General features: G+C 44.8%; 1 protein-coding gene across 2 annotated transcripts; it reads right to left on the reverse strand.

Moving 5' to 3' along the window:
• Nucleotides 1-366: 366 nt before the first annotated feature.
• TMEM272 (transmembrane protein 272) lies at nt 367-24,603 on the reverse strand. Of its 2 annotated transcripts, XM_058019027.1 has the most exons (5): nt 24,333-24,603; nt 20,760-20,842; nt 13,648-13,707; nt 7,361-7,443; nt 367-4,211 (listed from the first exon to the last, which is right to left on the reverse strand). In XM_058019027.1, the coding sequence occupies exons 2-5, from the start codon at nt 20,815-20,817 to the stop codon at nt 3,849-3,851; spliced, it is 564 nt and encodes a 187-aa protein (XP_057875010.1). In that variant the 5' UTR covers nt 20,818-20,842; nt 24,333-24,603; the 3' UTR covers nt 367-3,848. The 2 variants fall into 2 exon arrangements, with proteins under 2 accessions (XP_057875010.1, XP_057875011.1); XM_058019028.1 differs by lacking the exons at nt 7,361-7,443; nt 24,333-24,603 and having other exon boundaries at nt 20,760-20,778.

Here is a 24,603-nt window from a genome sequence, read left to right on the forward strand (position 1 = left end):
TAAAGAAGGTGGAGTAGTGGGAGGACAAATACACTGTGGGCAATAAACTGTAATAAGTGTAACTTATTTCATGGCTCCTGACATGAAATAAGTGTAACTTATTTCATGGCTACTGACTTGTATGTGTGTGTATAGAGTCAGTGTGTGCAGACAGAATTGGCTTTGGGTCTTCATACTACTAGATTTCTGTAGTACTCACAACTAGCAGTGAGTTGGCTATCCTAGCCATTGGAGTAATGTATATTTTTTTTCCTTTAAATACTGGAAATAGAGCTTTCCTTCTCAAGAAGGGGAGCTGATATAACTGAAACAGAGCTGATTTCCTGCATTGTAGTCAACGTTGAGTGCATAATAATTAGCTTAAGGGTTCAGTTTTTCAGTAGACATTTATATAACTGTGGGAAGAAAATTAACATTCTCAATTTGTAATTTTAGTCTAGTGGCAAAATTCAAATTAAACATTTTAAGGTGTAGACTGTATTTTCAGCTGCTTGACCTTTGGGCTGTAATGACTTAATTCCCCCACAGCTGTTTGCTGAGGTGCCACACCTACTTCTGTAGGGCCTGAGCATTTGTCTGGGCACCATCAGTTTGTGGCAATTCAAAATGCTGCTGCAAGTTAAGGTGCTGTGGACCATGCACATGTTCATAGCTTGCCCCTAAGTGAGATAAAGCATCTTCAATTAAACTGTTTTCATGTGGATTTGAGTGCTACTGGGGCAACTTGAGAGAAACTATGCAGCTGGTGGGTCAGAAGAGTCACTGTGACTCAGGTGTATCTAATCACATGTCCAAACCAGGTATCCCTGCTCCAGTTCTGCAAGATTCCAGTCTGCTGAAAGTGCAGAAGGCATGCTTAGATCCCTTTGGGCACAGAATTGATGGCTCCAACTGTTTTGGAGGTGTTGATGTTCTCACTCATATGTGCCATAGCATATTGATCTACACAGGGTACATCAAATACTATCAGTGCAATACTATCAGTAAATACTATCAGTGCAGAATTTTTCTGTCTTGGTTGTAGCAAAGTGTTTTGGTTTTGTTCATTTTGTATAACTTCAAAATATTTCAAAAATGTCTTTTGCCTCATTAATACAACCTCTATAAATTTGTGTTTGTACCAACCAGGTGTTGAGCGCTAGCACAGTGACTTAGCAGCACTTTCCCAAGATGTCAGTGAATACCCTGGGTTCTCATATATGAAGAATTAATCCTCCATGTCAGACTGTGGAGAGAATCAGTCAGTCTTAGCCTCCATGAATGAAGCATAGGCCTCAGGTTTACTGTTGTGTGGCTGAAGTTTGGCAAATCATTGCACATCTGCTGAGCTGCTGTACCCATGCTCACAAAAGCACACAGCAAACACAAGGCAATGTCACCTTACAGCTCTTCTCGTCTGGGCCAAACTAAAATCTCCTTATTTGCTCCAATAGGAGAACATCATCACTTGCTGTGAGGTCACAACAATCAATTCAGACTTAGTTCAGGAGTATTAGCCCTTAATTCCTGGTGATTAAGAGTGATTCTAGCAGTATTTTCCAACTGGGAAGTTTGTACAGGGGCCCTGTGGGTGGAGCTACTTTTTTGTTAAATTTCTTTTGCACCGACAACTGAGTATAATTTTCTGGTTTTATGCCTGTTCCAGGCTTCTGGGTGAAGTTCCTGTGTAATGATGAACAGCTGCTCTGTTGCATTTGAGTGATGGATGGAGTTATGCCTTCTGATAGGCAATTTCTTAAACATTTTGGATTCTTAACAAATGAAAGATGCTCTCCACTGAAGGTAAAATCCCATAGATCAGTTCAGAACTGAACCCTGAAATCCTGAAGCCCAGGTGGTGAGCCATTGTAATGTTTGTGGTGGGAAAGAGGAATTCTGGCATTTTCACCATTAGCAGCAGTTATGTTTCAGAAAAGTGAGGGGCAGTGGAGAGTGTGGTAGAGCAACTCCTTGAGAAACAGAGCCAGTGATTTTTCCCAGATCCAATCTGAGGCCCACAAATAAAAGGAAAGATTTCCACTGGTCCCATTTCCCTACATAAAACTGTGCATGGCCTAAGCCAGCAGTAATAGTAATACCTATTCCATGGTTTCTCAATGGGGCAGCCTGGCTGTGACCTGTACTGAATGGATGCTGCAGAGCAGGGGAATACTACACTGACACTGCCCTCATGTCAGATTATTTCATCTTTGTCCTACCTTCTTTCTAAGATTAGTTCTCTGGAAATAAACAGTTCATAAATCTGGGACCTGAATTAAAATCCTTGTAAACCAAATGCAGGCTTATCTATACAATAGCTGGTGAGATAAATGTTCTTGTTTGAAGACAGGTGGTTCTCACAGATGTTACACTGCTTTCAGGCTCAGTCCCAGGAAGGATGGTTGATCAGATCCTGTTCAGCTGTGGCATATTTTTGAGCTCTTTTACATACCTCACCTTTTCACAGGCATTTTATAACCCTTTTGGATTTCTCTAAAACACAAGTTTCAGCTGTGTGGGTTTTAACAGCCAAAATACACAAAACACACATCTTTTCCTGTGCCTTGGGCCACCCTCAAGCTCATCCAGAGGGGAGTCCCTCCATTTTGACCACATTGACATAAGTGCATAAGAGCAAAAGCAGAAAGAGCACTTTTACACTGCATTCATCAACACATGAAAAAACAATCTACCAGGACCACTTCTGGGGTTGTTCCATTACATGTCACAAAAAAAAATTGTCTCTCTGCATGCTGGTGCTTTTAAAGCTGCTGCTGCTGACTGAAAAACTGCTTGCATTGCATCTGTCCATTAAGTACAGATTTCCATATGTACAGCACCAAGAAGAACAAATCAAATGTACATTCACACCACAACCAGAGAACTGCTGTAGAGAACACATCTGCCTGAAATTCTCACATCCCCACCCAAGTCTTATTGTTGTGGTCTATATTCAAAATACCAAGGTAACATCATCAGTTTTTCTATTAACTTGATCACAATGGTTCGACAGTAATCTTTGTGTTAGTGTGGTATTGACAAATTACTGCTATAGAAAGTGTATCCCCTGACTGGGGAATGCTGAGCCCTGTTGAAGCACCAGTCTGACACTCAGTAGCTCAGTTCTTTGTTCTGCCAAAGACTTGCAAAGCAGCCTTGACTCACTTTGGACGTATTGGATATATATGGATGTATTCATACTGTCTGCTTTAGCCCCAAAGTTAGATATAGATGCTTCCTAGTCCAACTTCAGAAGAGACCTGAGGGCCATATTCAGGCTGCATTTTATACAAGCTCCTATTGCTATCACAGCTGCTTACTGGCCAGTCTGACAGGGGCCTGAATAGCTCTCTAGCGAGCATCTCAGTTACTGCCAGAGTCCGCAGAGTCCATGTGCTCTGCAAAGTGGCCTGAGTGCAACCCTTTGTCTCAGCTCCCTCATCTATAACTCAGGGACAATAGCAAACCTCAGCAAGACTGTGTGGAGATGTTCAGATCCCAGTGAAGAGAACAACATGGCTACTTTTATAGGCAAAAATGTCCTGTGCTATATACAGCATAAGGGGGATCTGGTTTTAGAGGAGTTTGCCATCTGCAAGAGCTCCCTCCTGGTAAAACATCCAGAGTTAAAAAATGGGATGTAAAAGTTAGCAGGAGTACACCCTAGCACCTGCAGCAGCATTTTTGCATAGACTATGCTGTATTCCAGCATAGCTATTTCCAGATGGCACTGTATTTTTTGATTTCCCCTTGAAGTTGACTGCTATCACACATATATATCATACAACAAAGATGTACACAAGGGTGAATTATTGCCTGTTCTTTGTTGTACACACTTTCCCAAACATGGAGATTTATTTATGAAGCATTTAGTCTTCCTCAGAAGAGAATCTTTGCCTGGAAAAACAGTATATGCAGCAGCTACAGAAGATAAGGAGAAACAGAACAGTATGGCTAATAATGAGAACACCAACAGCAAAAATGTACAGGGTTTTGTCACAGTAATCCTGAGGCTGATGAAAAGGCGGGATGAAATTTGGCAGATACACAGAAAAAACCCAGTAGTTCCCAAGAATGAACCAGAGAAAGAGGAAAAGGCTGAGGGTTAGATGGACGTAGTACTTGTGAGCATTCTGCCTCCAGGGATACTCGTCATCATCATCATCATCAATCACAACAGACTTGGAAAGCAGCTGCCTCATCCTGGTTGAGTCGTACAGCAGGAGAGTCACCTGGAGGCATGGGGGGAGAAAAGGGAATAAGTAAAGTGGCTGCAGAGGGTCTGAACACCTCCTGGCCACTGCCTGTCTTTGGGTCAAATAAAATTGGATGTGGGAAAACAGAAAGTTAAGGAGCCACAAATGAGGCAGGTACTGCTGGAAAATAATGCATTTTTTCCTTGTAGGTTATTCACCAGTGGGGGTCATACACTGGAAAAAAATTGCTGATGGAAAGGCATGAGAACAGATTGTGTAGGGAGATGGCAGCAGCTCCCACGCTGGAGACTTTTAAGAACAGATTACAGTAACTGCTAAATGACTTAAGTAGTGTAGTTCCTGTCTTGTAGTGGGTAGATTTTTCTCTTCTAACTCTATTTTTCCATGGTTATAAAGTTGGATCAGTTTATAGCAAATTATAAAGCATATAGACTATTACTTAAACCTCAAAGAAATTCCTTTAGATGCTTGCAATGTACTGTTGTCAAATTTTCTTCAATTAAGTGCCATTTTCCCAGACTGCTCCATTCCTGCCTTCAGTTAAAACTAGCAGAGAAATATGTGGAATGCCATGATGCCAGGTGGTTAGGAAGGGTTGGTATACAGGGAAATGCAGTAGGACTCATCAGTGATGCCTGAATTTCTCATTTAGTCTTGGCAATACAAAGAACACAGGTAGATTCAGTGGGGTTCTCTGTCATGTTCTCTTTCACAGAGTTATAATCTGTGCTCATTTTTCTGCTTGAAATGAAAGAGAAGAGCATCCCTCATTTTACACTCTTCTTTCTCCAGAACACTGGCCAAGGAAAACCTGTTCGGGTGTATATTTTTCCAGGCTCAGATTTTATTCCATGTGCCCCATTTTCAATAGGAAAAGCTTAGCAAGAGAATCCAGAAATACAGAGTTTTCTCTTATTCTTACTCTTCTCTGGAAAACTGTTTGGTTATAGATAAATTAATTAATATCTGTTTACAAAACCAACTGGTATTCCAGCCCAGATGTTGTTACCAGTTTTTGAGAAATACAGTTTAAAGTCCGAGCGCCAACATAGGCAAAAAAATGGTGTTTCCACTGATGTCTCACATCCAGCTGAGCACTCAAAGCAACAGGCTTGTGCAGACTATCATCTTCTCATATGAACATTTGTTTTACACAGACTCCTGAGGCACTGGAGGGATAAACCTGCCTGGCCAGTGGCTCTGAGGTTTCTGCGTGAGGGTGCCTGTGGCTGTGCTTCAGTCCTTTTAGCTTTCAGCTCAGCACTCAGGTTCTCTCAAGCTCAGCAGTGAGAATGGGGTTAAATGGCAGATGAGTACTGGGTTTGAGGCAGTCAGAGAGACCTCCCAGGTAGATTTATGAATCTCAACTGCATTTAAGTAGTTCACAGAAAGTGTATTTAATTCTTATGGATATTGCCTTGCCAAGCGTGATTGAAGAAATTGCTGGCAGTCGCTCACATTGTTACTAGCTGCTGAACATACATGTATGGAGCAGCATGGCATGAATAAAACAGGCCTCTCTGGGTGCTCTAGGATGGTTCAGTTGCCTTGGTGAACAGTTACCATTGCTTTTTAAAAGACTGGAGGTGGTAAAGAAATAGATGAGAAGCCTATGGACTGCACAGATCTGGGCTAGAATGACTTGCTATTAGATGATCATGGGACAGCATCCTTTGAGACTTCATCCTGCACCCATTCTGTGACCTTTTAACTTTCAGAGCTCAAGCAGGGGCACTGCTGGATGAAGTCAGTGCAGTCCAGTGAACAGAACAGAGGGCACAGTTCAGACAGGCGAGAGACTTGAATTTGGCTGCAGACCAAGTGCTGAGATAACACGTGAGTGAAGCTAATCAAGTTCTGACCAAATGCATTGCCAAACTGCAAAGTAAGCAGCCCTGCTGTCAACTGAAGTAAAATTCAAAGCATTATTTGATGTCAGCAACAATGTTAACTGATCCGTTTGCCACCTTAGTTATAGTGAGAAAAACTGACTTTTAACGGAAATGGCTAAGAACGAGTCAACATTTTTTATGAAAGCTTCAGTCCACTAGCCTCAAAATTGCCTTTCAGTTCTGCTCTAATATTTTCTAAACTATTATTAAATGAACCTTTGATTATACAGATAAGTCCACTGGTGTGATCGAATGACTAAGCATTTGCCAGTAGAACTCACAACGCAGCAAATTCCTTGTAACAAGATTAAGCACTTTCTTTTTTCTTTCCATTTTCTTATTTACTGACCAAAGGTCCTTGGAGGGCATGATTCATATCCCAGTGATGTACTGTGGTTTTGTTGGGTTACCACTTTGAAAGAGTGCAGTGAATGCAGAGACCTGCAGAGTAGGATTCTTTCCTCTTTTTTTCAGTCCTGGCAAAGAAAATGACTAGAATTGTTGTGGTAAGGCTCTCCATGCTCCCTAAAAGCCAGTTAACACCACCTGCAAAGGGACTGTCAGAACAGGGACAATCCTTTAGAGTCAATGCAGAGTTATATAGCTTTACAGTGACCAGGGTTTATCACAGGTATGAGGGTGCCTCTCCTTGTCAAACTGCCAGACTGGGGCTCAGCAAAGATATAAGTGAGCACAGTCCACTAGAAGACAGATAGCTGTGGTTAGAAAATGGTGCATCTAGATTAATAAGCCCTGCTGTGTTGCAAGGATATATTTACTTTGGAAGGAAGTGATTCTGCTGCAGTCATTTACTTCTGGCCAGGTCAGAGTGGGAGTAAATTGAACTTGTGGAAGACTATGTACAAACACAAGTGGTTTTGTAGCACTCCCAAAGCAAGGAGAGTAACTTAGCTTTTTGTCCTGTCTGTATGAAAGTAATGGAGAAAGATTTGACATGCTTGGAGGATTGCTTGTGGGAAAAGGACCCCATTTACCACAGGCATCCATGTTAAAAAGTCATTTCCCTCAGCAGGGATGTAGCACAGATGCTGTGGTGCAGGAGAAAGTCACACCACAATGTGTGGGACAATGCTGAGCTCATTAGCAGCTCACTTGACTGACAGGTGCTTTTGGTGCTGGAACAAGCACAGCCTGATCCTGTAGCTCTCCAGCACTGGGTGCATGTGGCTGTGTGGAGCTATCATCATGTCTTAACTAGCAAGTCAAAGTCGAGTCACACAAAATATTTTTCACACACAGAAGGCACATTACCTTTAAGCTGCCAATCACACCACCCACCAACAGATACAAGGGAATCAGTGGCTGGACTGGGCAGTCTTCCAAAAACTTCATTCCTGAATGGCAAAAATGGATGTTTGTTATCTCAAGTGACCAGATATTGCAACAAGCTGTACAGCGAGAATTATAGATGCTGTAAGTGAAATGTCTTGCTTACACCCAAGACTTGTATCCTGTGTCTGTTGAAATGGGGGCAGAATTAAAAGGGGGCTGCGCCTCCCACTAGAGGAGTGAGGGCCATGAACAAGCAAAAGGCAGGAGAAGGAAGAGAGATAGCAAAGGCAAATCCAACATTACTATTTTCTGGCAATACTAATGCAGCCACATATAGAGGTCATTAGCTTCAGCCACAGCTCTTTGTTAAATGAACCATTGACTGAGCTGGACAGGAAATCAGTGGTAGAAAATTCACTGAAAATCAAAACTACAAAAAGAAGGAATTCTGATAAACTTCCCCCAGGATTTTCCTGCTCATTAGTTCCTATGAGTATGGCATGTTCCTGAGTCAGATTCCTGGAAGCTTGGGAGCCAATACCCGTGGGTGCACCTGGAACTGTTTTAGCTTTCCAGGCAGCTGATAGGGAGCTGTGGAAGCTCAAGTTTCCAAGCTGTTTGGGTTGCTGGAGGATAAAAGAAATGGTTGTTATGGAGCTGAGGACCCTGGCAACCTTCAAATCTACTGCAAGAAAGAGAAAGTTGGGTAAGTTGTAGAGAAGAGTGTGTATGGCTGTGTGAGGATGTTGCTGGCAGTAGAGACTGAATCCTGTGATACAGGTCTGTGGCAGTGAAACTCATCTGTCCAAATATAGATGTCTGCAATGCAGGCATCCATACATGAACTAGTTTTCTACACTCTGAAGTCAATAGGGAGAAATAGGCACTTGTAAAATTCAATTCATTTTTCCTAAGATAGGCATTTGAAATGGGTCGGGTGAGTTGGTTCCTGAAAGGGCTTCTGTCTCTCCATGGCTATACAAGGAATCCAGACAGCCAGCTGTAGATACCTGTAAGTTAGCTGGGATGAATCCCCTGCCCAAGTCTCTTACCCAATAGCATCTTCAGAAATTTTAAACAGTTCATTACACTGTAATTTTATTGGTATTGATCCCATGTTTCAGGGCTTTGACAGATCAGTTGCATATGGTAGAAAGGATTTTCTGTTTTCTTCTTGCTATATAAATAGTTTGCAAGAAGATATTCTGACTTTTCTTTGAATAATTTGGGTTGCCTAGTTGCAGGATACTAAAAGGAATGTGCAAGTCTTAGTGCTAAACATTTCTCAGGTGAAACATCTTGCCTCCATTTTCAGAACTACACTGAATAGGAGGAATTAAGAAAGAAGTACCAGTGGGTTTTGGTTTGGTAGAGTTTTTTTGGTTGTTTTGGAGGGTTTTTTTGTTTTGGTTTGGTTTTTCTTTTATATAGCTGTAATCCTCTTTAGCTTGTCAATTTGCCCACCAAATCCACAGCTAGTGCTGGTCCATAACACTGCTCATGTCCTGAACCTCTCCTGCACTCTTTGCGTGGCATAACACAGGTGCTGTGGATTGCAGTTGCTTGCTACAGGTCTGACTTTAGTCACAGGACATGGGACAGTGTTTTGTGGTCTGCAGTTTTGTGATCCCCTGTGTGTAAGGGCTGTGGACTCTTCTATACTAAGCATTTATTACCAACCTTTGTATAAATGAAAAAGGCTGCACTTAGATGGATTTGGACTCTCTCTCCTTTCATTCTTATTACAAAGCTGTGATTTTTTGTCCATTTTGCCCCTATGTAACACTGAGACATGCTCAGACTCCCAGCTTTACAGGGGTGGGCAGCAGGGAAATTGTCACAAATTACATCAAATTCATCAGAAAGCTGCTACCAAGGTTTCCAAAGTTCTTGGCCATCTAATAGCCTGCCACAAAAGCAGCTGGCAAGGGATCACTGGGAATATATTTCAGTTTAGGAACCTAGGCAATTTCTATTTCCAATGTGTTAACTGAGATTTCAATTTGAGGGGGGAAAAAAGTCAAGAAAAAAATGCCTTTCTTTTTTTTCTCATGCTGCTCCGATTCTCTTTCCCAGACAAATCTATTATGGAATCCTTTCAAATATATATATATATAACATGATATCAGTCCGTTTTGGGAAGGATTTGAGTGACAGACAGCAGCACTCTGTCAGTTTTGGGAAAATACTGCAGACAGATATGACAGCAAAAGAGCAGGTCAAAGCAGGTGATACAGTAGTAACTTTAAAAATACACCCCAAGGTGTGAATAGGAAATGTGGACCTACAGTTGGCAGATGGGCACTGGTATTTGTTACAGTGAAATCAGCAAATGTGCCAATCAGTTCTCACACAGCGTGTGGTTTATCTGGGAGCACCAAAATTTGTTGGAAAGCAACAGATTCTTTCCCATAAGCAACAGATGTGTTCTCCTTTGACTGCTAGAGATGGGATGTATGGACCATGAGAGATCAAAGGTCTGATTCTACTGCAGTGCTCCCTGCAAGCCAGAGCAATCTGTGGTTCAGAGTGAAAAGCAATCGAGCCTGAACCACAACACAGACCAGCAGAGGAGTCCAAATGAATGAACCAAAGACCTGTGCAAGATCAGACACAGCCTGAACAGCATCCAAAGGGGAAAAAACAAGAGATGGGAGGCTTGGGAAAGCAGAGGTACTTGCACATTTTACCTCTTGGCTACCACAGAACAACACTGCAGTAAGATCCAGGACACAGGGTCCAGCAAGTGGAAAGAGCACTTGTGAGCAAACAGGACAATGGCTTCTCTAAGGGCACCATTTGGGGCAGTGCTCTGGCATGGCCCATAAAGGATTGCTACCAAGTGTCCTTGTGACTCATGATTATCCATGAGATGAGGGGTCAGGAAGAAGGAAAGGCAATACAGCATTGGCCTCTTTTTAGCTGCTTTACTCTTCTCAGCTGAAATGGCTCAAGTACACCCACAGGAAAGGAGGGCTGCTGTATAGCAAGGCTGATCCACTCTTTGGCACCTACTACACAACTTTATTCCTAATGGGAGGCAGAGACCTCAACATGCCAGGCCATTTTCAGGTGTTCCTTGTGGATGGCTGCAGCTGTCATCACTTAGCACAGACCCCAGTCGAGCCCTGACTGTGGGCCTTACACTTGGATCTAGGTGCTGCAGAGAATTTATCTCAAAGAAATTGCTTTTGGGCACCATTTTATCAGAAAGCATGTCAGCAAATCAGGGGACTGGCTGAGGGACTGGAATGCAAGGAAAGATTGTGTAAACAACTACTGCTAAAGCACAAAACTGGTTCCCACGTAAAGGCACAGAGTAAGAGAATAGGCTTCAGACAATTCTCAGGAGCATTTGAGATTTGAGGAATTATTTGGTGTTGAGTGTGAGGAGTAGTAGTGGGTTAAACTTGAACAGGAGGCAATTTAGGCTGCTTATTAAAAAAACCCCATGTCATCAGCTTTCAAATGTGATTTAGCTAGCCTTGGGGTATTCTGTATATAAAGGTACTCTGGACAACATACAAGAACGGGTTATTGAGAGTAATCCTTCACTGTCCCGGAAACTAAAAAAAATTTAAATAAATCTCTATATCTTTTGAGTGTTTAGTGAAAAAAGGGATCATCTCTGCCAGTAAAAGTGAAAAAGCTGCTAAACAATCTATGGCTTAAGTGATGTCACAAGTCTGCAGCTTGGAAAATATGCTGAGTCCTTTTCATGTATCTTGAATTATACTGTGATTTACAGCAATATCGAATTTTAAGAGTGTATGATGTTGGGGTGTAATTATTACTAGGGCTGCCTGTTATTCATCTCTGAGTTTTAACTAGTATTTTACCTCACAGTTTTCCTCTGTAGGAAGCAAGAGCCAAAATGACTGGAGGCACATCAGCAAGTTTTTTTCTGAGATTGTGGTAACAGAATATTATCAGAAAATCATAGGATTTTGCTTGGAAAATAAATATCAGCATTTTCCTAAAAATAACTTGCTGATATGGAGCTGCAGGAAACCAATATCCTCTGACAACACTACATTATAGTGACATTATCTCTTAATTTCAGTAAGTTGTGGGGGGGAAAAGGGCTCTGTATCTGATGCAGGAGATATCCAGAACTCCAGGCTAATATCTTACTATAGACTTTCCACTTCTCACTGATCTTAAAGATACTGTGAAATATTCCTGAGAAATCTTATTTGTAAGTGGTCAGATTCCAGACCTGGATTCATTTCCAGAAGGCAGGATGTCAGTATGCATGGAAACCATACCACATTTTGTATTATACCTTCCCATCCCTATTTCACAGTTCAGGCATATTCAGCCTGGGGAAAAGCTAAAGCTAGAATCTTCTTAAGGGATAAACAGCAATCTTAAGTCATGGATAAATATAAGAGCAGAAGTGTTGAGATGCAGCAGTTCAGTCCATTTTGCTACTTCCAAATTGCTCCCCAATCCCTCGTTAGAACTCCCTGGTTCCTAATTAGGACATCCTAATTGGAATCCCACCATAGTCACAGTGGTACTTTGAAAGCCCCAGATTAAGGGAAGAGCACCAACCTTTAACTGAACACTTATTATGTGGATTTGGATAACTATCCATGCCAATGGGCCAGGCGTCCCAACTGCCTTAAAAGTCACCTCATGTCAAGGCAGACACCTAAGAGAGGGTGTGGGAATTTCCCTTTTCTGCAAGGACAACACACAGCACTCAGCCTGGCTGTGGGTGCACACAGTCTGAGTCTAGGTGGGATGCAGCTTGCCCTCAGCATCTGCATCTAGAGTTCCTTTGGACCATCCTTCATGAGGAGCGAGGCACCAGGTGAGCAGCTTCTCAAAGACAAGGGCTCTTGAGGACTTTGAATTCAAAGTGATCTGGATACACTGGGAAAAGGCATTCAAAATCTACAAGACAAAAACTGATAGAGCCACTGTGTGTTGGGTAGGAAACTTCAAGGTAAAAAAACGAGATATGTCTGGTAGGGAGCAGCACTGCCAAAAACCATCTGGGCTTACAATGCACCATAAACTAAATTTGGGAGGAAATGGGTTGGTGCAGAGAGACCATGTTTCATTTTGAGGTGTGTTTACAGAAATCCTGCATGTTAAACAGAGGAGCTAATTACTCTGCACTGCTCATTCCTCAGGTCTCAGCTGGAGGCCTGTGTTACCTCATTCTTCTATTAATAAGGAAAAATACTTGCACAGAGGTCAAAGGAGGGAGGCAAAAATGGAAAAAAAAAACCAAAAAAAACAGCTACAGAGGCAGTGACCCGTGAGGTCAGGATGAAAGAATTAGGTTTTTAGGACCTCTGGGAAAACAAGAGAAGATGGAGCAGGGTTATAATAGCAGCCTTCAAACAGTTCAAAGGATCTCTTGAGTAGGACAGTGACCAATATGTTTTTGTGACCACAGTGGGCAGGACAGGCTGTAATCTGTTTCATTTGCTATAGGGAAGATTTAGGTTAGATATGGGAAAAATATTTTGTCTTTGAGAGCAATAAAATGTTGAAATAGTCTCCTTGAGAAGCCATGGAATTTCCTTGAGCAAGGGCAAGTCAGACATCTGTCAGGGATGCTGTGAGCACATGGGCCTGTCTAAAAGCAGAGGTGGATTGGTGTCTCCACTGATGTTTCTCAAGTGGGGTTCACAACCCATATGGAGGATGTGAAAGGCCCAAAGGGAGCAATGAAGTGTTACAGAAAAAACAAAGATCTATGTTAATGGTAAGGGAAAGGTGATGCTTAAGAAAAGAGGGGCCTTATGCAGTTTAAAAAGGTATAAAATTCTACTGCTCAAAGGATTTTCCTGTCTTAAATATTTGATCTTGAAATGCTACTCACAAATCCAGCCTTCAAGGGCAGATGAGCCAAAAACCAGGTCTGACTTTCAAAAAGGGAGAAATAGCAGCCTACAGCATCTCTTTTCCCCTTCCAGCACTATGCTTCTACAATTTTTTGCAGTGTAGTTAATACAGAGGGATCCTGAGTAATGAAATCTTCTCATATGTCAGATTCTGAGCTTCCTCCCACAGACCAAGCTGGGTTTTGAGGTAAAACACACTGGAGGGTTTTTTAAGATAAACAGGGTCAGAATTCAAGTACTCCTTCATTCCTGATACAGAGTGTGGGCTGAGATTCTGTCTGAAGCTAAAGTACCAAGACAGGGGTTTAACCGTTGGAAACCCTGTTCTTCCACCAGATATGTTAACCTGCCACAGAGTGCCAGGAAGTTTCTATTTTTGATTTACTTTAGTTGTCAACTTACCTATAAAAGTCATGGACAGTGGTAAGGCGAGGAAAGCGAGGAGCCCAAATATAAAGCATGCTGTGAAAGAGAAAAGAAAGACAGTGTTATTTGGGCTAGTTCAAGTTTAGAGGCCAGCATTTCCATCCAGTTCTTTACAGATCCTCTGTAAATCCAGACAATTGTGTAGGAAGAAATACAGTGCACTTGATGGGGTGGGAATATCACCTGCGTGGTGCCGTATTTGCGGTGGTGAGGCCAGCACGTTTTATCACTTCCAGGATGCAGTGAGAGACACAAACTGCTTTTGAAGCTATTACTTGCAGCTTGTCTTAATCCAAGGGCAAGGAGTCATCCACTGCTGCCTTATCCTGCATCCTTTTCAGAGGCACTGCCAGGCGACTGTGCAGTAACAAGTAATTCTGCATCAGCTAATCCATGGCAACTGATGAGCCGTATCTGTTTGCTAAGCAAATAGCAGCTTTAATGCCATTCCACTTACTTTTCAATGATAGCTAAATAAACTGTCTTTATCACAGATGTGAGTGGTTTCTGGCTGGTCTAACTCCCTGACCCAGCTTAGCTCATGAGCACAAAGGCAGAAGCGCTGCTGCAAGGAGTGGGATTTGTCATTGGGCTAGATCAGCTTAAGCTGTGTGGAAGGATGCTCTTAGGGGTGCACACTGACTCTCCCTGCAGGTGAGTGGACCTGAGGAGCTTACCTACTCCCTTGAGAGTTGCTGGTGTATCTGAGCCCTGATGTTTCCCCTGCACAGCCAGGTGCTGCAGAGGATGAGTGCTTACCTTCATGGTGGGTGAGGGACACCAGTGTCTAGAACAGTGTGAGCAGCCTGTCTCACAAGAGCTGTCACCTCTGTGCCTAATCATGAACACTTGGCAACATTAAAGTGAAACGCTGCCCTGCCAAATGAGAGTAAAATATAATGAGGACATTCTGTGGCAAGTGTCCCTTCAGAGCTCTCCCAGAAATGGCTCAGGCTGCAAGTGGGTCCTTAAGGGTGCCAAAGTGCAGGTGGGCATAGATTGCAGAGGGGCTGAGAAGCGCACGGATAAGAAAAGGAGTAGGATGTCTCCTTGGAGGCTTGCAAAAAAAACCTTGGAGCAAGTATTTGGGTTTGGCTTGGGACCAGCCCTTTCCCTGGGTAAGCTGTGTCCTGCAGTTCCCCATGCCAGAGAACTGCAACCTCTGCAAGGTGCACGGTGTCCCCCTGGCCGTGCAGGAGCAGGGACACTGCCAGTGCCCTGCAGACAGTGCCACTCTGGAAAATTCTGCAGCACTGCCAAAATACCACCCTCAGGCTGCCTTAGAGAAAAAGGGCAGCATCACTGCCTCTGTTTTCCAGAAGGAGAAACAGAGAGGACATAGGAACAGCATCAAAATTCAGAGCAGATCCACCAGGCTTTCTGACTCGCAGACACTTTTCATGGGAACACACCATCCCCCACATGCTGCTTGTGTTTTCTCCACAGAGAACCAGGATCTTACACTTAAGCCCTTGAGAGACATCTTTCTCAGAAGCAGCATGTTTGTTATCTCCATGAACTGGGGGAGACTGAGGGTATTTTGAGCTGAAGAAAGCACTTCTGTTCCTTTGTGCCGCCCCCTCCTCCTTTCCCTGTCGGCCAGTCTCCCTCTCTCTCTCTCATTTTTGCTCAGACTCCTATCTCTCGAGTGCTGCATAATACAGAAATTCTTCCTCTGCTTCAATAGTGTCCTACACTTGACTAAGCTCTTTCAACCACTGACAGCCTCTCATTAGAACAACTCAGCCTAGAGCCTCCCTTTTCACCACGTCACATTTTGTGCTAGCTCCTCTTGCCGTTATCTAGACTATTCTTTCATATCAAGAAGTGATGGTATTGTAAATGAGTTGGGCTTCCAACATCATTTCTGAGCAAACAGTGCCCAGAGGGTGGGGAACCCATCTATCTGGTGCCCAAAGGGGTGCTGCTCAGGTCTGCAGGCATTGCACCGACTGCCTGCTGTGGCCACAAGTGCTGTCACTGCAGCGTCACCCCTCTGCCTGTGGTTTCGCAGCTGCCTCCTGTCCCTGTCCCTGCTGCAAGGGAGGTGCTCAGGAGCCCGGGAGAAGGAGGACGAGGAGGAGGAGATGGCATCGTGTTGTTTGTTAGTTGTGCAGTGCCTGTTTTGCCTGACCCCGGGGAGGGATGCTGCAGTAAGCTCTGAAAAAAGCTCAGGGGGCTCTTGTGCATGCGAGGCTGCACATCTGGCACACAGGTGTTCGTGCTTGCTGGTGTCTGACATCTGCCCAGCAGCTCGCTTTTGGAGGGGAGAAGTGGGAGGTAGAGACCACTCAGAGCTCAAGAGAAAGAGATAATGGTTCATTAATTCCGCTCCCAAAGCAGGCGCTGGGAATGTATTTACTCATTATCTCCCCATTCAGCTACAGCCTCTTAGGTCTCGAATTGGAGGGGCAGATGCATAGTCTGGGAAGGCTTCCAGATCCATGTTTAACAAAGTGAGACTCTTCAACAATTGCCTACACAACTGGCAGGGCTCTGCAGCCACCCTCAGTGTCGCTAGCAGCGCTGAAGGCTGATTTTCCCGGGATGTGTGGGGGTTTCACAGGAATGCTGCTCAGCCGGCATACACGCATTCTCTGCCCGGGTTTGTCTGGGCTCTGCTGCCCCGTTCTGGTCCCAAGACAAATTGCTTCAGAGAATGGCGCTTGCCGCAGAGCAGCCCGGCTCCGCAGAGAGGACTTGCGGGCAGGTCCGCATGTGGGGCTGGTGGTGTTTGTGTGTCGGCGATATGGCCTCACCCTGGACATCCTGGCCTCATTCTTGGAATAAGTAGCAAAAAAAGGCTGATAGTCTCTAAAAACACAGCACAACTAGGGAAGTGTTTCCAGGCATGCCTCGAAAGGGTGTCTGCTATTCCATGAGGCTGGTGCCTGGGCATCGGGCAGGAGACCTCACTGCTCTGTACTAGCAGGGCAGCACCTGGTGAAGTCCTGCTGCAGGATCCTAACGTGCTGGGAAATGGATGGAGGGAAGAACTCGTGGCTATGATCACACCAGAGGAAGAAGAGAACTGGTGGCTGAATATCTTGCACGTTCCTTGAAATCTGTGCTCACAAAAATTAGATCAGTGGGTGCAGGTTTTGTGTCTCCTGCCCAGCAGTACACTCAGCTGATACAAATCTGCTGTTTGGCTGAATTCCTCTTGCCAGGATTTCCTCACAGAAGTAAACACGCTTGAGATCGCTGTTGACATTTTGGCTGTATGTCACGGTCTCTCTTCTGTCTGATGCCTGAGCCTTTGCATCTTCCACAGGCATGCCCCTGCACTGCAGCTCTCCTACCAGTCCTCTGCCACTCCCTTGTTGTGTCTGGCCTCAGCACACACAGCCTCTTGCCCTCTGGCATTTGCTTGGCATCTGGAGGCAGTACTGGAGGTGACACCAATTCACCCGTGGGCTCCTCAGACTTCATTTTGCTGCCACGAGTTTTCCAAGCACTTGAAAGGTACAGATCATCTCACGCTGTCCCTATTTACTTTGAGGAGAGAGAAAAAATTCTTTCTTTTCAGGTAAGAGTCTTCACAAAATTTTCAGGAGCTATTTATGAATATAAATCTCAATCTACGTACTCTCCTCTAATACAGCTGTAGTGCAAGCTGCTCAGTAGAGTGACAAGCTCTCTGATAATAAATACAGTAATAAATGTAGTGTTGGTTACATTGCCATCACTTCCAGGTGCTATTTGTTCTGTTGTCTGTCAGGTTCTGGATAAAAAAGAAATTTTTATTTTTTTACATGAGATACTCCAGCTTCCAAACAAAGTCTGCAGTTATACCAGGATTTTTCTGCATACACAAGCTGAAGAGCAAAACTCTGTGTGAAAATATGCCAAAGCATGCCCTTGGACAACACCCTGTGGGAATGCTGCTCTGAAGGGGCCTGACTCCCAGCAGTCTGGGTGTGAGGAAATTTGGGTCAAATTCAGTTGGCAGGGCCCCATGCCTGCTGATGCCCTGGGGCAGGTGCAGATGGCAATGCAGTAGCTCAGCAAGCAGTGTCACAGTGTGCTGCACTGCAGCATGGGTGCTGTAACAGGCTGGAGTGCACATGGGAAACAGGTATTTTCATCCTTGTTCTATTCCTCATGGCATCTGCAGGCATCCCCTGCAGTGCTGATAGGCACTTGGAGGAAAGAAAGAATGCAGCCTGAGGGGGTGTCGTGGTGGCAGAGAAAGTCTCGATGGATCTTTATGAGGAACCAGCCCCAGTAAGACTGTATGTTTTACAGACCAGGGATTACTGGCTGTCATTCTGTGCTTTCAAGTCACAGGAAAATGTCACTCTCTCAGATGGGATATGCAGAAAAGACTTGAATGAAGTAACGTGAAGGAAAGGAATTAAATCTGTTCAGCTTGGCCGGCCGCCACCAAATAAGAAAATAACAGCAAGGTTTGAGCACTCAAAACCAGACCTGTGAGTGATCCAAAGAGTAGAGACATGAGATATCCTTGAGCAAAACCAAAGACTGTCTGATTATGAGGCTAATGCCATAGCAAGGAGATATATTGATGGAATAATCTCTGGGGATGAAGGGCAGGAATCCCATCCCTGGCATGACTGAATCCCTTGACCAGACTAGATACTCAGAAGCTGGAGGAATCAGGGTAAGAAACAGCCATTCCCATGGAGGCCTCTAGTTCCTCCAAAAGGAAAAAACCCACCATTTGAGGCAGGGGAAGTGTGAGGAAACTGACCAAATCCCAGCTCAGGGCCACCAGCTCTTTGCTGTGTTCCACCACTCCTTGATTAGGCAGGGTTGAATTACTGCAATATAGAACTTTGGTACCCAGATATCAGCATCACATCACCTAAAATTTATGTCCTAGGTGCAGCTGCCTTGGGGGTTGAGCAATATTGCAGAGTGTCTAGCCTGGATTTTATATTATGCCTCTGGATACTGAACTATAGTTATGCCATGGTCTAAATTCTGGATTTGGCCCCTTGTGAATAATTTGCAGAAGTAATTTTATAACAATATTTAGGCATTACATATAGAGCCATTCAGTTTGCTTTGCAGCAGACCCAGGGTAGTGGATTAGGCTTTTTTATTTTGGTCAGTAAATTGAAGACTGAACTTAAATTGCTACACCAAGAATGAAAAGATGCTCCACAGGTGGCTTCTTGGAGCTCTTGGGAGTTATTTCAATACCAGCAGACCAAAGGTACAAATGTGGATTGTGCTGAAAAGGTCTTTGAAAAATAAATACAGGATGATGAGGAAAAGTGAAATTAGCATCACTGCATTTTAATGAACATAAAATCAATTTTGAAAGCATTAGCTGATCCATAGCTAAAGCTGAGCTTATTTTGAACTCAAGCATGATAAGAACCTGAAGATACTTTTCTAGAATGATATTTCTGAGTTCCTCACACATGGGTAACTTTTCAGGTACCCAAGAGGGTACTTCTGGTGTAGACGTGCATAGGTGAGATCAGAACTAATCCCAATTGTTAGAAAAAAAATCTAAAGGATTAATTTTTTTCTCCCTCATTATTGAAGTTCCAGTGGTAATTTAATAACAGGGAAAGGTAACATTTTCCTTGTAGACACTAGTAACAAAAATCAGAGCAAATACCACTTTTGACCTTTTAAATTGTGATATTCACCAATGAGTCCAGATCCTCTCTGCATGTCCTTTCTGCAGGATGTGAGGGATCCCACAGGGACCAGCTGGGTCCCAATTCCACTCCCAGATGCTTGTCAGGGTGTAATGAGGGTGCATGCATCCCTTGTTTCCCATCACTCCACTGCCCTTCTTTCCCCTGGGGCAGTGATGAGCATGAAAAAGTGGGCCAGAAAAGATCCTCCTTTTCCCTACCTGTGCCAGGTTTCTGCAGGGAGACCTGGGTTGATCTTTCTGTCCCTTTGGCCTGGTTTTCTCTGCCAGGTTGTAAGACAGCAAGGAGTTGAGGGGTTTAATCATTAATAAAAGTTCATTCTGAGCTTTGAGAGCCTTTCAGGCAAAGCAAAGATCAGGAATATAGAAGACTCCAAGGTAAAACCCTAGACTGGGAAATGCAGCAATTAGTGTGGGTAAAGTATCAGTTATGATGAATGGTCAAGGGGTTTGCTGCTTCTTGCATTTGAGTGGAATTAGAAATTGCTACTGCCTAGAAGTGAAAGCAAAAGGCACTTGCAACTCAGAGGGAAAAGGAGATGCAGTCAGCAGGAGTAAGCTGCTTTAAACCCATGGATTTTAACCTCCTGCTGAGGAGACTGCTTCCCTGATCTTACAAAACCCCACCTCTGAAGTGTGTTTCTCCTGTGCCTCTGTGCAGCTTGCACAGCCTCGGCCCAGGTCAGCTTTCTGCTGCGTTGCTGCTGAGAGCAAGAACCAGCCTGTTCCACCAGCTGTCAGCTCATTACAGCCCTCTGTGCCCTCCACCCTGGGTGGGGAGAACCAGTTGCTTTAAAACCTGAGCAAGCCCAGGCTGTCATGCAAAAGAACCTCTCTCCAGCTAACTGATGCCTCCAACCCCCAGCAAGGGGCTGCTTATGGGGGATACCCCCACCTGCAGTGGCCCTTGTGCCCGGGAGCAGGCCAGCAGGGGGAAGAATAACCCGTCCCAGAACTCACTGGGTGAAAGGGGGATATCCCTGATATTCCATCCCCAGACTTGTCTCCCTGTGCCATCACACAGGCTGGCAGCAGTTTTGCTTGGTGGGAATCACTCCTAGGAGAGTTTGTTCTCAGGCTGGCTGTGCTGCTCTTCACGAGGTGATTTTCCCTGTGGATGCTTCTGCTGCACTATGCGTAAGGTAACACTTCAGAGAGGAGGCAAGCACATTATTTTTCTTAAGCTGTCTGTTGCTGCCCATATTTAGGTACATGGTGATGCTTTTTTGAAATTTTGTGCTGATTGCTATACTTCAAATACTGCAACAGGCAGCTGCTGTTAGGGTAGAGTTACTATTGCACATTCCATCAGTTCCCAACAGTATCTAGGAAAGGAAACTTCAGTGGAAGATTCAGGTGGGACTTGGTACCATTGTGATTCCTTTGCATACTTGGCTTAGCAACAGGGCTGCTTAAAAACCTGAGGCAATGGCTACCAGAAGTGCCTTACCATTGCTGGCAATTTTAGATATACACCGGTGGCAGGCTTTCTCCAGGCCAGCAGCCATGGTGGTGGTGAGCCTTCTGGGGTGCCTGTGGGGACAGAGAAATTAATATGGCTATGTGTCTTCACCTTACCAAGTATCTTGGTTCAGAGTACTCTCACACATTCTGGCAGGCTTTCACTACCCTCAGAAACCCCAAGAACACACAGACCCAGCCAGCAGCATGGCAAACCCAGAGGCAGCTATGCCTTCCAGCAGCCCCAGGCTTGCCTGCTGGGGATGATGCTCGAGCCCTGGGGTCACAGGGAGTATTAATGCCATCTTCCTGAAAGCTATGAAAGGATCTATCTTCACCTTGATTGGGTTTCAGGCAGAACAAAGGATTTAACTCTTATGAGAAAACCCAGGAAAACAGGTGGGGCTTGGTACACAAACCCCAGCAAGAATTGACTAGTGAGCAAAAATGAATTAAAGAGAAGAAGGAGGAGAGAAGATGAAAAGGGTTTTAAGGTCAAGGAGGATTCTGAACAAGAATATGGAATAAAAACTGCAAACCACAGGGAGCCCAGAACAACATGCCTTTGACAGAAAAGTAGCTGGATTAGAAAGTAACTCCTTGTAAAGAAGAATTTTTACAAGGTGAGGTGAGGGATGAGCAAGCAGCCAGGCATCCAAGCTCTGGCCTCAGACAGCACCCGACAGTTAAGTGGCATTCCAAATCAACGGGAGTGTGGAAAGCTCACACACACAACATAGAGACAGACAGACAGACAGACAGACACACACACACACACACACACACACACAAACACACACCACACGCTCCAAGCCTCAGCTTCTGGCCAGGGTCACCACAAGTGTGCCACCAGCAGCAGCTGTGTGACACAGGAGGGTGTGTGTGGAGGAGGCCAGGATAAGGGAAGCTGCATTCCTGCACCTACCTCAAAATAGCCCCTAGATTTCTTAATGGTCAGAGAGCAGTATTTTAAGCTTAGCCTCACTGTGTTTTAAGTTGCTATGAGATCCACCCTAGGGCTTTCTTGTGCAATGCTGTGTCCAGCTTGGCCCAGAGGGGTCCCAGGCATGTACTGAAGATAAAGACAGACTTGTTCAACCAGCTGGTCCATGGCCATACCCCTCTCCAAAGTCTGTCCAAGCCCCACTAATCATGGCTGAGCAGAGGAGGCTGTCCCCAAGCCCAGACAGGACCCTCTGCTGCTGTGGGAATGGGGTGGGGTTTGCTCCTTGCACAATGGCATTGCAGGTTCTGTTTCTTGGCAGGAAATAGAGGCAGGTGTGTTTTACCTGTGGGTGAATGACCAAGCAAGAGTCAGCGACTGAGGCATTTACAGACTCCCACCAGGTCAGTAACCCTTGCAGGCAGCAGCCAGCCACCAATGAATACATCCAGGTTTCTAGTGTGCCTGATCTCATCAGATGGCTCATGGAATTTAGCTCTCCTTTTGCAGCCCTCATCTTCATATCCCAGAGGACATCTCCTTCACTACTGAACGATGGACTCGAATGGAAATTACATATGAGTGCCTGACCTTTGGTGAGTGCATGTGTCTCATACCAGCCACCAAACCTTCTTCAGCAGAGCAAATACTGTGCCTATGGGCTGAAACTATTGATGAGCATTTCAAAGAAAAAAATAAGCACTGTTGCATGCTCAGGGGAAACAGAAAAGAGGGAGGGAAACTGGTACTTTTCCCAACCAAATGACATATTAACTTTAAAGCTTTCAGGGCAGGTTTTTTTCTAGAAGATGCACAAACAGGCGTTCATTTTGCATCTGGCAATGTCTGCTGACAAAGGTGTTCTAAATTGTGCATAGATCGGAAATATTAGTCATTATGTAAATGTTTATAATTAAAATTACTTTTATAGCAGTAATTCTTACAGAAACAACATTGATCAATCCAATGCCATATTAAAAATCAGTTAAATATCAAATTATCTTAAGCAGAATTTATTGTGGCTGGGAGTGCTGTATTTCCATAGGCAGAGGGTAAAACGGATGTTTTTTGTCTTTATTTACTGCTCTTTTACACTAAAAGAAAAAGAAACTGAGGGAGGACTTGGTATCTGGAAGCATGTCACCATCTAGTGACAGAGCCCAGAAGTGACTGTGATTCAGAGCTCAGGGTGTGCTGTTCCAACAGGTGAGATAAAGAAAGCAATTTCATGATGGCTGTGCACAAAGCCTGTTCACACAAGAACACAGCACACATAACTACCAGGTAATGGTTTCAGTCCTTCCTCAGATGATGGCTCGGACTTCTCCAGGACTGACAAATCCCTCAGAGAATTCATTCTATTTGCCAGATAAAGAGGTGTTGCCCCTTCCCCCACACCTTTGGTGATTCTGCAGAAGCTGCTGTGGGTGTTAAGGATGAATTATTTTCTTTTGTGCCAATGCATAAGGGTGCTAAAGTGCAATTCAGGCAGCTGCAAAATGGTTTTGTTTCACATCTGAAACAGGGAAATTGTCACTGAAACTCACAGGAAACTGAAATTGGCACAGCACAAAGACAGGTGGCATACGAGGGCATGAAGGTGTCCTGCCCCACTGTACCTGCTCCCAGTTTGATAATGAGTTGGGAAAGTCATACGAAAAACATAAAACTAAGCCAGGATAAAAGTTAAAGAACAAAGCCAACTTCTGGACCTCCTCCCATCAGTCCTTCCCTAGGTTTTGTTTTCCCAGTGGAAAGGGATCTGCTCTTGGGTTAGAAGGGCCAGCAAGCACTGGGGACAAGTCTCTGAACCCCTGGCAGGAGGCTGGAGCCTTACCATACAGCTGCTTTTTGGGGTGGCAGCTTGCAGCTGAGCCTCACCAGAGCCGCAGCACCCCTGTGCTTGTTCCAGGCTGTCTGACACTCCTCACTGAGTGCCCTCACTGCCAGGTTTGCCCACCCAGAACACATGCTGTGTCTCACATTTCTGCTGCCTGTTGCACTCAGTTCCTTGTCCCTTACAAGCAGCAGTGGTAAGTGTGTGTAGCACAGACCCTCCAGACTGTTTCCTTTGTTATTTCAGCTAGTTTTATCTTTGAACTATTTTTCTGGTCATTATTCTCATCCTAAATCTTTAGGTAATAGGAGTCAAAAGAGGGTGAGCACTGACTGGTGCCTGCCTGATCTACAGCAAAGCCAAAAGACAACTTCAGGCTGGCCCCACCATGTGTGAGTCCAAACAGGAGCCATGTCCATCCACAGTGGATGGACACTATGGTGCTCAGATTTTTCAAATTGAGCTCTTCTCTCTCCCAGGTGCAGGTGCCCCACTCTGTGCTGGTGGACACAGCAGGCAGAATTGGTGGGGCTTCCCTAGGATCCCAGTTCCCACTTGATGGCTTCTGACTGCCAGGGGATCTCTGCTGGGACACGGGAGGTGTACATGGGCCAGCAAACCCCTCCGGAGCAAGGGCTCTTCCTAAGGACTGCTAGAGGGAACAATTGCTTTTTATTTTCTGAAATATTCCGAGCAAAGTCCTCTTCCAGACGCAGTTTCCTAAAAAACCACAAAGCCCCACACTGGCTTTCATTGCCCAGGTCCCAGCAAACCCCTCTTACCTGAGAGTGCAGTGGGTGCCAAATCCGTTCACCTGCGCGTGTGGGAGATGGGGCAGAGGAACGGCAAATCCAGCCTTCGGTGGGAGCCAGCTGGGAGAGCCCTCTCCAATGGGACCCCAGAGCTGTGCCTGGCTCCTGGGACTCTGCCTGTGGGCGGTGAGGCACGGAGGGGGCCCTGCTGCCTTTTATTGCTGCTGGCCTCCCGCTCTCACTGCTCTCCGCAGCAGCAGCACTGTGGGAGCTGTGGGATGCGGGAGCGCTTGCCGGCGGA

The sequence above is a fragment of the Melospiza georgiana genome, chromosome 2 (assembly GCF_028018845.1).
Source record: "Melospiza georgiana isolate bMelGeo1 chromosome 2, bMelGeo1.pri, whole genome shotgun sequence".
NCBI classification, from domain to species: domain Eukaryota; kingdom Metazoa; phylum Chordata; class Aves; order Passeriformes; family Passerellidae; genus Melospiza; species Melospiza georgiana.

Excerpts from the sequence above, each read along its gene's own strand:
- TMEM272 (XM_058019027.1), bottom strand. The coding sequence starts at position 20,817 with ATGGCTGCTGGCCTGGAGAAAGCCTGCCACCGGTGTATATCTAAAATT. Across the intron at positions 7,444-13,647 it reads ACTGTCCATGACTTTTATAG|GAATGAAGTTTTTGGAAGAC; the intron begins GTAAGTTGACAA and ends TTTGCCATTCAG. Across the intron at positions 4,212-7,360 it reads GTGTGATTGGCAGCTTAAAG|GTGACTCTCCTGCTGTACGA; the intron begins GTAATGTGCCTT and ends CCATGCCTCCAG.